Source organism: Zonotrichia leucophrys, chromosome 24 (assembly GCF_028769735.1).
Source record: "Zonotrichia leucophrys gambelii isolate GWCS_2022_RI chromosome 24, RI_Zleu_2.0, whole genome shotgun sequence".
NCBI classification, from domain to species: domain Eukaryota; kingdom Metazoa; phylum Chordata; class Aves; order Passeriformes; family Passerellidae; genus Zonotrichia; species Zonotrichia leucophrys.
This window is the reverse complement of record NC_088193.1, coordinates 3,614,302-3,626,447: the sequence shown is the minus strand read 5'-3', so window position 1 is coordinate 3,626,447 and position 12,146 is coordinate 3,614,302. Positions and strand designations below refer to the sequence as shown.

The 12,146-nt window shown below is 46.5% G+C and overlaps 1 protein-coding gene across 1 annotated transcript in view; it reads left to right on the top strand.

The window, feature by feature from the left end:
• The window catches only part of CLMP (CXADR like membrane protein), an 86,559-nt gene extending 74,703 nt beyond the window's left edge, over positions 1 to 11,856 (top strand). Inside the window, 4 exon segments of the mRNA XM_064732112.1 lie at positions 1,009 to 1,176; positions 2,059 to 2,181; positions 5,941 to 6,082; positions 11,240 to 11,856. Of these exon segments, the coding sequence (XP_064588182.1) occupies positions 1,009 to 1,176; positions 2,059 to 2,181; positions 5,941 to 6,082; positions 11,240 to 11,528 (722 nt within the window). The 3' untranslated portion in view covers positions 11,529 to 11,856.
• Positions 11,857 to 12,146: the final 290 nt, after the last annotated feature.

The window sequence follows — 12,146 nt, the reverse complement described above, 5'->3', positions numbered from 1 at the left end:
CAATGGTTCCATCATGAAATTATCAAGGTTCCCATCTGATTGCATCTCTAGTAGGTTCCTGCCTAGCACAGACACCTCAAGATCGGGTTTTAGCGCTCAACTTTAAATCTTCCTTTGCATTTTTCGGCCACAGGAAGAGCCTAAGGAACTTGAGGTTGGTGTGATAGTACCAAACTGTGATAAGCACTGAACTCTCAAAAAATCCCTAAGATCATCTCATGCACAATGGCTCCACCATGACATTATCAAGGTTCCCACCTGATCACATTTTCAGGTTTCTGCCTAGCACAAAGACACCTCAACACTGGGTTCTAGAGCTCAGCTTTAAATCTGCCTTTGTGTTTTTGGCCACAGGAAGAGCCTAAAGAACTGGTCTGAGGTGTGATAGTACTGAACTCTAACACAGTTTCATAAGGATCAGCTCATGCACAATGGCTCCACCATGAAATTATCAAGGTTCCCACCTGATTAGGTCTCTAGAAGGTTCTTGCCTAGCTCAAGGACATCTCAAGATTGGGTTTTATTGCTCAGCTTTATATCTGCCTGTGCATTTTTCGGCCACAGGAATACCCTAAGGGACTAGAGGTTGGTGTGATAGTACCAAACTGTGATAAGCACTGAACTCTCAAAAAATTCCTAAGATCAGCTCATGCACAATGGCTCCACCATGACATTATCAAGGTTCCCACCTGATCACATTTTCAGGTTTCTGCCTAGCCATAGACACCTCAAGACTGGGTTTTAGAGCTCAGCTTTAAATCTGCCTTTGTGTTTTTGGCCACAGGAAGAGCCTAAAGAACTGGTCTGAGGTGTGATAGTACTGAACTAAGTACTGAACTCTAAAACAGTTTCATAAGGATCAGCTCATGCACAATGGCTCCACCATGACATTATCAAGGTTCCCACCTGATCACATTTTCAGGTTTCTGCCTAGCCATAGACACCTCAAGACTGGGTTTCCAGCGAGCAGACTCTGCTGCGATGCCATGACCTGTGTTCTCCCTGCAGAGAAGCCCTCCAAGCCCAAGTGCTGGCTGGAGGGGGAGCTGCTGGAGGGGAAGGAGCTGTCGCTGCAGTGCCGCTCGGCCTCGGGCACGGCCCCCATCTCGTACCGCTGGCAGCGCCTCAGCGAGGAGGACGAGAGAGCCGAGCCGCTGCCGCCCAGCTCCAGAGTCAGTGAGTGCGGGCCGGGCTTGGCTCGGGCTCGGGGAACGCGGGGGGGATGCTCCAGCACTGCTGCGGCTGTGCCTCGGGGCTGCCACACCGCTCCTCCTGCTTTTCCCCTTCTTTCTCCTTTCTTTTTCCATTATTTCTCCCTTCTTTCCTCTTTCTTTCCTCCTTCTTTTTTCCGTAGTTCCTCCCTCCTTTCTTTCTTCCTTCTTTTCTCCTTCTTTCTTTTTACTTCCTTCTTTCCCTCTCCTTTCTCCTTTCTTTCCCCCTTATTTCTCCCTTCTTTCCCTTTCCTTTCTCCCTTATTTCTCCTTTCTTTCCTCCCTTCTTTCCCTTTTCTTTCTCCGTTCTTTCTTTCTTGTTTTCCCCTTATTTCCTCCTTCCTTCCTTCCTTCCTTCCTTCCTTCCTTCCTTCCTTCCTTCCTTCCTTCCTTCCTTCCTTCCTTCCTTCCTTCCTTCCTTCCTTCCTTCCTTCCTTCCTTCCTTTTTTTTTCCCTTCCCTTCCCTTCCCTTCCCTTCCCTTCCCTTCCCTTCCCTTCCCTTCCCTTCCCTTCCCTTCCCTTCCCTTCCCTTCCCTTCCCTTCCCTTCCCTTCCCTTCCCTTCCCTTCCCTTCCCTTCCCTTCCCTTCCCTTCCCTTCCCTTCCCTTCCCTTCCTTCCCTTCCCTTCCCTTCCCTTCCCTTCCCTTCCCTTCCCTTCCCTTCCCTTCCCTTCCCTTCCCTTCCCTTCCCTTCCCTTCCCTTCCCTTCCCTTCCCTTCCCTTCCCTTCCCTTCCCTTCCCTTCCCTTCCCTTCCCTTCCCCCTGGAATTGTTCTGGAGCTGATTTCACCCCACAGATCAATTTGTTCCTCCCTCCATTTGATTAACCCCGGTGCTGTTTCCCCCCCAGACATCTCGAACCCCGGGCAGGTGCTGCTGAAGAACCTGACCCAGATGAGCACGGGGCTCTACCAGTGCGTGGCCACCAACGAGGCGGGGCAGGAGAGCTGCGCGCTGCAGGTGACGGTGCAGCGTAAGTACCGCCCCGGGCAGGGACACCCCCACACACACCCTGCTGGACAGAAAAGGGACACGGGAGCGATTTATCAAAAATAGGGGTATTGATCTAGTGCTGATATACAGCTGGGATGGACAGAAACGCTCGAACAGTTTAGAGTTAGGAGGTGTGTGTTTGTTGTGCGATAGCTCCCAAATGCACACTGCAATTTACAGAGCCCTTTTATCTGTACAAGTATTGAATACCCAAAATATAAATACATATTCATAACTTTGGTACATCCCATTCCCAATATGGATATTGATCTGGTACCAATAGCCAAAAACTCTCGAAGAGTTTAAAGGTAGAAAGTGAATGTTTATTGCAGGATAACTCCCAAATACACATCACAATTTACAGGTGATTACAGAGTCCTTTTATCTATACAGGTATTGAATACCCAAAATACAAATGCATGTTCATGACTTTGGTAAATCCCATTCCCAATATGGACATTGACCTAGTATCAATATCCAAAAACTCTCTAACTAAAAGTTTAAAGTTACAAAGTGTGTGTTTATTGTGGGATGGCTCCCAAATACACACCACAATTTACAGAGTCCTTTATCTATACAAGTATTGAATACCCAAAATACAAATATTCATAACTTTGGTACATCCCACTCCCAACATGGATATTGATGGAGTACCAATATCCAAAAACTCTCTAACAGTTTAGAGTTAGAAAGTGTGTGTTTATTGTGGGATAGCTCCCAAACACACACCACAATTTACAGGTGATTACAGAGCCCTTTTATCTATAGAAATACGGAATACCCAAAATACAAATGCATATTCATCACTTAGGTACATCCCATTCCAAATATGGACATTGACCTAGTATCAATATCCAAAAACTCTCTAACTAAAAGTTTAAAGTTAGAAAGTGTGTGTTTATTGTGGGATAGCTCCCAAATACACACTGCAATTTACTGAGCCGTTTTATCTGTACACTGAATACCCAAAATACAAATACATGTTCATAATTTTGGTACATCCCATTCCCAATATGGATATTGATCAAGTACCAATATCCAAAAACTCTCTAACAGTTTAAAGTTAGAAAGTGTTTGTTTATTGTGGGATAGCTCCCAAATACACACCACAATTTACAGAGCCCTTTATCTATACAAGTATTGAATACCCAAAACACAAATGCATATTCATAACTTTGGTACATCCCATTCCCAATATGGATATTGATCCAGTACCAATATCCAAAAACTCTCTAACTAAAAGTTTAGAGTTACAAAGTGTGTGTTTATTGTGGGATAGCTCCCAAATATACACCACAATTTACAGGTGATTACAGAGCCCTTTTATCTATACAAGTATTGAATACCCAAAATACAAACGCATATTCATGACTTTGGTACATCCCATTCCCAATATGGATATTAATCTAGTGCCAATATCCAAAAATTCTTTAACAGTTTAAAGTTACAAAGTGTGTGTTTATTGTGGGATAGCTCCCAAATACACACCACAATTTACAGAGTCCTTTATCTATACAAGTATTGAATACCCAAAATACAAATGTATATTCATCACTTTGGTACATCCCATTCCCTGCTCCATATGGTAATTAGTTCAAAATCTATTAAGCATGGTAATTAGTTCCAAAGCCATTAAGCATGTGCAGTTTGTTCCATGAAATGGGTCGGTGGTCCCTGTCATGGGGAGGGGTCCCAACATGAGGAAGTCAATGCAGGATAATTTGCAGGACAAAAAGTACCTTTTGACATAATTTAACATAATTTAATCAGGTTTAGAACAGCAGAGGCCGAAATGTCCTGAGGAGCCCCTCCAGGGTGTCCCTGACATCTGCATTCCAGGAAAAGGGTGGAGTTCATCACCCCGGGCCAAACAATGGAGCTCAGCAGCTCCCCAGGCTGGGCCTGCTGAGATAAGGCTCCAACAAAGTCTCCTCCTGCAGATCCCACAGCTTTGGAATTTTTCTGCCTGGCCAAGCCTGAAATAACCGGAATATGGAATAGGGAAAACCGGTTTGCCTCAGGCATGTGGAGTAAAAGCGTCCAGGCAGCTTTTCTGGCAATTGAACTGAACTGGTTGAAAACCTCACTTGGCTTTGCTAAACCCTCCTGAGGGACTGAGCTCAAGGAAAAACCTCTGAGCTTGAGCTGAGCCCAGCCTGACCATTTTTATCCAAAAAGGTTGTCAGGAACCATCAGCAGAGGGCCCATCACCCACGGGAGATGCTCCCTCATCCCTCGGCCGGTTTGGATGAAAAAGGCCCTGCCAGGATGGTTTCCTTTCCTGCTCTGCCTGCCCCAGCCAGGGCACCTCTCCTCCACTGTGAATAATTCATTTCAGAACAGGGCTGCAATCATTCGGGGGGGGACAAAATCCTCATGGGGAAACACTGAGAGATTAAAAACTCCTCTGCTGTGCTGTGCTCCACATGGGGACTGTCCTGTCTTTGTATTTTCTGCATTTTTACACTCTTAGAAGGGGATTTTTCCTCTTTATTTGACTCCAATTTCAGAATAGTGTTGTAATCATTCAAGAGGAGTTGAAGGGAGGAACAAAATCCTCATGAAGACATTAAGAGATTAAACACTCCTCTGCCTTGGGTGCTGCCTGTTGCTCTGTTTCACACAGGGGCTGCCCTGTCTTTGTATTTTATGCATTTTTACTCTTAGAAGGAGATTTTTCCTCCTCATTTTAACTCCAATTTCAGATTATGGCTGTAATCATTCAATAAGAATTGAAGGGGGGAACAAAATCCTCATGGGGAAACATTAAGAAATTAAACATTCCTCTGCCTTGGGTGCTGCCTGGTGCTGTTTCATACAGGGGCTGCCCTGTCTTTGTATTTTTTGTATTTTCTGTATTTTTACATTCTTAGAAGGAGATTTTTCCTCCTTATTTCAGAATAGGGCTGCAATCATTCAAGGGGAGTTGAAGGGAGGAACAAAATCCTCATGGGGAAATTCTAAGAGATTAAACACTCCTCTGCCTTGGGTGCTGCCTGGTGCTGTGTTTCACACAGGGGCTGCCCTGTCTCTGTATTTTCTGTATTTTCACATTCTTAGAAGGGGATTTTTCCTCCTTATTTCAGAATAGGGCTGGAATCATTCAAGGGGAGCTGAAGGGGGGAACAAAATCCTCATGGGGAAACACTGAGAGATTAAACACTCCTCTGCCTTGGGTGCTGCCTGGTGCTGTGTTTCACACAGGGGCTGCCCTGTCTTTGTATTTTCTGTATTTTTACTCTTAGAAGGAGATTTTTCCTCCTTATTTCAGAATAGGGCTGGAATCATTCAAAGGAGTTGAAGGGGGGAAACAAATCCTCATGGGCAAACATTAAGAAATTAAACACTCCTCTGCCTTGGGCGCTGTGCTCCACACGGCAGAGGTGTGTTTAATTTTTGCTGCCCTGTCTTTGTATTTTTTTGTATTTAATTTTTGTGCCCTGTCTTTATATTTTTTTGTATTTTCTGTACTTTTACACTCTCAAAAGGGGATTTTCCCTCCTTATTCCGACTCTGCCCCACAGCTGAAGGCACAGCATCGTGGTGGTTTCACCTTTGCAGAGGCGACAGCCTCGCTCCAGATAAACTGGTTCAACTAAACTGGTTCAACCTCTGTGTGGAGACACGCCTCAAAAATAAACTCCTGAGTTATTCCCAACGCTGGGACTAAAAACTCACCACACCACCAAGGGCTAAGAGATAAATTTGGGGTTTTTTTGGTTTTTTTTTTGGACAACAGATGCACAAAACATCAGCATGATCGCCGGGGCGGTGTGCGGGGTGGCGGTGGGGCTCTCCCTCCTCTTCCTCGTGGTGAGGCTGACCCTCCGCAGGAAAGAAAAGAAGCGATACGAGGAAGAGGAGGCGCCCAATGAAATCAGGTAACGCCTGTTGGTTGCTTCATCCCGCCTCCCACACTCCCTCCCCGCGGGTTCAACTCGCTCTAAGTAGGTTCAAGTCCTCGGAGGTTGCTCTAAAAAGGTTTTTGAGTGGCTGTGAAACGTCGCTGACAAATTTCAGGGCGGTGAGAATCTCTGTGAAGACTTCCCAGAAAATCAGATTAAAGCCGCCCCTCCTCTCGCCCGGCAAATTAGCACAGACCTCAACCAACCGTTTTCTCTCACATTTGTAATTTCGGTATTTTGAAGCATTTGCATGTTCTTTTCTGCTGTTAATTTGAAGCTGCTTGTCCGTTGTGGTTTTGAGAGGGTTTGGAGGTGGTTTCCTTTCCTTCTTTATTTTCTATTTCTTTTTTTCTTTCTTTCTCCTCTTCTTCCCTCGCTTCTTCTCCTCTTTACCCCTCTTCCCACTTTCTTTCTGCCTTTTCCTTCTTTCCACCTTCTTTTCTCCCTTCTTTCCCCCCTTCTTTCCCCCCTTTTCCTCTTCTTTTCCCTCTTTCCCCTTCTTTTCTCCTCTATCCACCTTCTTTCTTTGTTTTTTCTTCCTTCTTTCCACCTCTTCTTCCCTTCTTTCCCCTTTCTTTCCCCACCTTTTTTCCCCCATTTTCCCCTTCTTTTCCCCATTTTTTCCTTCTTCTTCTCCTTCCTTCCTTCTTTTCCCCTTCCTTCCCCCATTTTCCCCTTCTTTTCCCCATTCTTTCCTTCCTTCTTCCTCACTTTTTTCCCCCTTTTTTCCTCTTCTTCCTTCCTTCTTTTCCCCACCTTTTTTCCCCATTTTCTCCATTCTTTCCTCCCTTCTTTCCCCTTTCCCCTTTCATTTCCTTTTTTCCCCACCTTTTTCCCCATTTTCCCCCTTCTTTTCCTCCCCTTCTTTCCCCTTTTCTCCCCATTTTTCCCCCTTCCTTTTTTCCCCATTTTTCCTTCCTTTTTTCCCCTTTTTTCCCTCTTCTTCCTTCCTTCTTTCTCCTTTTTTCCCCTTTTTTCCCCATTTTCTCTTCTTTTCCTTCTTCCTCCTCTTCCCCTTTTTCCCTCTCTTCTTCTTTTCCCCCTTTTCTCCTTTTTTCCCCTCTTCTCTTCTTTCCCCCTTTTTTCCCCACCTTTTTTCCCCATTTTCTCCATTCTTTCCTCCCTTCTTTCCCCCTTCTTCCTCCCTTCTTTTCTCCCTCCCTTCTTTCCCTCTTTTTTCCCCCTTCTTCCTTCCTTCTTTCCCCCTTTTCCCTTTCCTTTCCAGCTCCTGTTTATCCCTCAGTTCAGCCCCACTCGCTGAGCCCTCTCTGAGCCTTTGGAACAGCTGTTCCCCGGATTTAGCTCAGGGTGAGCACGGAGGGGAGCAGGAACACCGGGAACGCCGACTCCTGTTCCCCTGAGCTCCCTAAGCCCAGCCTGGGCTCCAGCCACGCCAGCCTGAACCGCTCAGGAAGGACAGAGCTGGAAAATCCATTTCCAGGAATGATTCTGAGCTGCTGCTGCTGCCTCCAAGGGACAAAGCCCTGATCCATCTTTGGGTCTCTGCGCGGCCTCCTGGCCTCGAGTGACACCTCAGGAGCTCCGTAATCCCCTCAGCTGCTGATCCCTCTCAGCTTCTTCATCTCCTTCGTTTTCCTCTTCTTCCTCCCTTCTTTCCCCTTCTTACCCTCCCATTCTTGTTCATCTTCTTCCCCCGTCTTTTTCCTCTTCTTCCCCTTTCTTTTTCCTCTTCCTTCCCCCTTCTTTTTCTTGCTTTTCTCCCTTCTTTCCCCCTTCTTTTTCCTCTTCTTTCCCCCTTCTTACCCTCCCCTTCTTTTTAATCTTCTCCCTCTTCTTTTTCCTCTTCTTTCTTCTTTCTTTACCCCACTTTTCTCCCTATTTCCCCCTTCTTACCCTCCCTTTCTTTTTCCTCTTCTCTCCCTTCTTTTTCCTTTTCTTTCCCCACTTTTCTCCCTTCTTACCCTCCCCTTATTTTTCATCTTCTTTCTCCCTTTCCCCCCCTGTTTTTATCCCTTCTTTCCCCCTTATACCCTCTCCTTCTTTCTCCTCTGGTTTTCCCCTTCTTTTTCCTCTTTTCCCCTTTCTTTCTGCCACTTTCCTCCCTTCTTTCCCTTCTTACCCTGCCCTTCTTTTTCATCTTCTCCCCCTTCTTTTTCCTCTTCTTCCTCCCTTCTTTTCCCTTCTTACCCTCCCATTCTTGTTCATCTTCTTCCCCGGTCTTTTTCCTCTTCTTCCCCTTTCTTTTTCCGCTTCCTTCCCCCTTCTTTTTCCTCTTCCTTCCCCCTTCTTTTTCTTGCTTTTCTCCCTTCTTTCCCCCTTCTTTTTCCTCTCCTTTCCCCCTTATACCCTCCCTTTCTTTTCCCTCTCCCTTCTTTTTCCTTTTCTTTCCCCACTTTTCTCCCTTCTTACCTCCCCTATTTTTCCCATCTTCTTTCTCCCCTTTCCCCCCTGTTTTTATCCCTTCTTTCCCCTTATCCTCTCCTTCTTTCTCCTCTTTTTTCCCCCTTTTTTTTCCTCTTTTTCCCCTTTCTTTCCCCCATTTCTCCTCCCTTCTTCCCTCCCCTTTTTTTCATTTCTCCCTCTTTTTCCTCTCATTACCTCACTTCCTTAGCCCTCTCTACCTTTAACATCTTTTCCCCGTTTCTTCCACTTCTTTCCCTGCTTTCCTCTCCCTTGCTTACCTCCCCCACTCTCTATCCTCTTCTAATGCAACTCATCCTTTCCAGTATTTCTCCTACCTGTTTCCAGCAAAGCCCTCCCCTTCTGTTTTCACTCTTTCCTTTCCTATCCTCTTTTTTCCTTGTATTTCTTCCTTGGTTTTCCTCTTCTTTCTCCCTTCTTTCCCCCACTTTTCTCCCTTCTTTTTCATCTTCTTCCCCCTTCTTTTCCCTTTTCTTTCCTCCTTCTTTCCCCCACTTTTCTCCCTATTTCCCCCTTCTTACCCTCCCCTTTATTTTTCCTCTTCTTTCTCCCTTTTTCCCCCTTCTTACCCTCCCCTTCTTTCTCCTCTGCTTCCCCCCTTCTTTTTCCTCTTCTTTCTCCCCTACTTCCTTCCTTGTTATCTTTTCCCCTCATATTTCCTCTTCCTTTTTCCTCTTCTTTTCTCCACTTTTCTCCTGATTTCCCCCTTCTTACCATCCACTTTTTTCATCTTCTTCCCCTTCTTTTTCTTCTTCCTTTTTCTCCTTCTTTCCCCTTTTCTCCCTTCTTTCCTCCCTCTTACTCTCCCTTTCTTCTTCCTCTTCTTCCCCCTTCCTTTTCCTCTCCTTTCTCCTTTCTTTCCTCCACTTTTCTCCCCTCTTTCCCCTTCTTATCCTCTCCCTTCTCCTTTTCCTCCCCCTTTTTCCTCTCTTTCGCCCATTTTTTCCTCCTCTTTCCCCCATTTTTTCTCCCTTCTTCTTTCCTTTTCTTTCCCCTTTTTCCCCTTTTTTCATCTTCTTTCCCCTTCTTACCCTCTTCTTCTTTTCCTCTCCTTTCCCCCCTTTTTTTCCCTCTTTTTCCCATTTTTTCTCCCTTTCTTTCCCCTTTTTTCTCTTCTTTCCTCCTTCTTACTCTCCCCTTCTTTTCCTCTTTTCCCCCTTCTTTTTCCTCTTCCTTCTCCCCTTTCCCCCCACTTTTCTCCCTTCTTTCCCCCTTCTTTTTCCTCTTCTTTCCCCATTTTTTCTCCCTTCTTTTTCCTTTTCTTTCCCCCTTTTTTCCTCCCTTTTTCATCTTCTTTCCCCCTTCTTACCCTCCTCTTCTTTCTCCTCTGCTTTCCCCTTTCTTTTTCCTCTTTTTCCTCTTTTTCCCCCTTTTTCCAGAAGGCAATCTCCGCTGAGAACCGGTTCCATTTGTCATTCCGGCTGCGGATTTCAGAGCTCGCAGCTCCGCCTGCGCTGTTTGCTCTCCCAGAGCCGCCTGGGTTTATCCCAAATTCATTTACCAACACTCCGTGGGGCAATGGGGAGTTTAATCCATCGATATTAAATTAATTCCTCCTTTCTTTCCCTGAGCAAATGAGCACCAACTGATTTCTCTCACATTTGTGATGTCAGTGTTTTGAGGAATTTGCATATTATTTCATGGTGTTAAAACTGCTTGTCTGTTGTGGTTCTGAGAGGGTATGGGGGTGGTTTTATTTCCTTCTTTCTTTTTTTTCTTTCCTTTCTTTCCCCCTCTTCTTCCCTTCTTTTTCTTCTTCTTTCTCACTTCTTTTTCATTTTCTTTCTTCCTTTTTCCCCCTTTTATTTCTTTCTCCCTTCTTTTTCCTCTTATTTTCTCTTTCTTTTTCCTCTGCTTTCCCTCTCCTTTTTCTTCTTCTTTCTCCCTCCTTTCCCTCTTTTCTCCCTCCTTTCCCTTCTTACTTCCCTTCTTTTCTCCTTCTCCCCTTGTTTCTCTCTTTCTCCTCTTCTCACTTTCATCCCCCTTCTTTTCCTCTTCTTCTCCTTTCTTCCTCCCTTTTCTCCTCTTCCCCTTCTTTCCCTCCTTTCCCGTCTTTCCTTTCTTTTCTTCCTTTTCCCTTTCTTCCTCTTCTTCCCCTTCTTTTCCCTCTTTCTTCTCCTTTCCCCTTTTCTCCTCTTCCCTCTCCCTCCTTTCCTTCACTTTCTCCCCTCTTTTCCCCTTCTTTTTCCCTTCTTTCCCCTTTTCTCCTTTCCTCCATTTTTTCTTTCTTTCTCCTTTTTCCCTTCTTTCTCCTTTTTTCCCTCTTCTCCTTTCCCCTTCACTTTTTCCTCTTTCTTCTCCTTTTTCCCCCTTTTCTCCCTTCTTACCCTCCACTTCTTTTCCTCTTCTTCCCTTTTTTTCCTCCTTGCTTTTCCCCTCTTTCCCTCCACTTTTTTTCTCTCTTTCCTCTTTTCCCTCTTTCCCTTTTTTCCCTCTTTTCTCCCTTCTTTTTCCTCTTCTTCCGCCTTCTTTTCCCTCTTCTTTCTTCTGTGTTTTCTCCTTTCATTTTCCTCTTCTTTCCCCCTTCTTTCCCCTCTTCTTCCCGTTCTGGGAGGAAGAAGAGGAAAAAGAAAGGGGAGAAGATGAAAGAGAAGGGGAAAAGGGGAGAAAGAAGAGGAAAAAGAAGGGAGGAAAGTGGGGAAAGAAGAGACAAAAGAACTCCCCCCACTCGCGGCCGTTCCCACACCAACCCCCAGCGTTTCCCGCACCATCCCCGCGCTGTTTAACCCTTTGTGCGCCGTTCCCTCGCAGGGAAGACGCCGAGGCACCCAAGGCCCATCTGGTCAAGCCCAGCTCCTCCTCCTCGGGCTCCCGCAGCTCCCGCTCGGGCTCCTCCTCCACCCGCTCCACCGCCAACAGTGCCTCCCGCAGCCAGCGGACTTTGTCCACCGAGGCCACCCCGCACCTGACGCCGCCCCAGTACGGCCAGAGGCAGCCGGACAGGAAAGAGGAGCCCAAAAAAGCCGATTACAACCAGCTGGTGAAGGTGGCGGTGCCAGGGATGGTGCCCGCGCAGAGCCGCGCCTTCCAAACCGTGTGAGCATCCCCGGAGCATCCCCTGCCCCTCGCACAGCACCGGGGACACTCCCGAGCTGTCACAGCACCGGGGACATTCCCGAGCTGTCACAGCACCGGGGACATCCCAAATTGTCACAGCATCGGGGACATCCCAAAAATTGTCACAGCACCGGGGACATCCCAAATTGTCACAGCACCGGGGACACTCCCGAGCTGTCACAGCACCGGGGACATCCCAAAAATTGTCACAGCACCGGGGACATTCCCGAGCTGTCACAGCACCGGGGACATCCCAAAAATCCTCACAGCACCGGGGACATCCCAAATTGTCACAGCACCGGGGACATTCCCGAACTGTCACAGCATCGGGGACATCCCAAATTGTCACAGCATCGGGGACATCCCAAAAATCCTCACAGCACCAGGGAATCGCCAAAAATCCTCACAGCATCCGAGACGTGCCAAAAATTGTCACAGCATCAGGGAATCGCCAAAAATCGTCACAGAATCGGAGACGTGCCAAAAATTGTCACAGCACCAAGGAATCGCCAAAAATCGTCACAGCATCCGAGACGTGCCAAAAATTGTCACAGCACCAGGGAATCGCCAAAAATTGGCACAGCATCGGGAAATGCCAAAA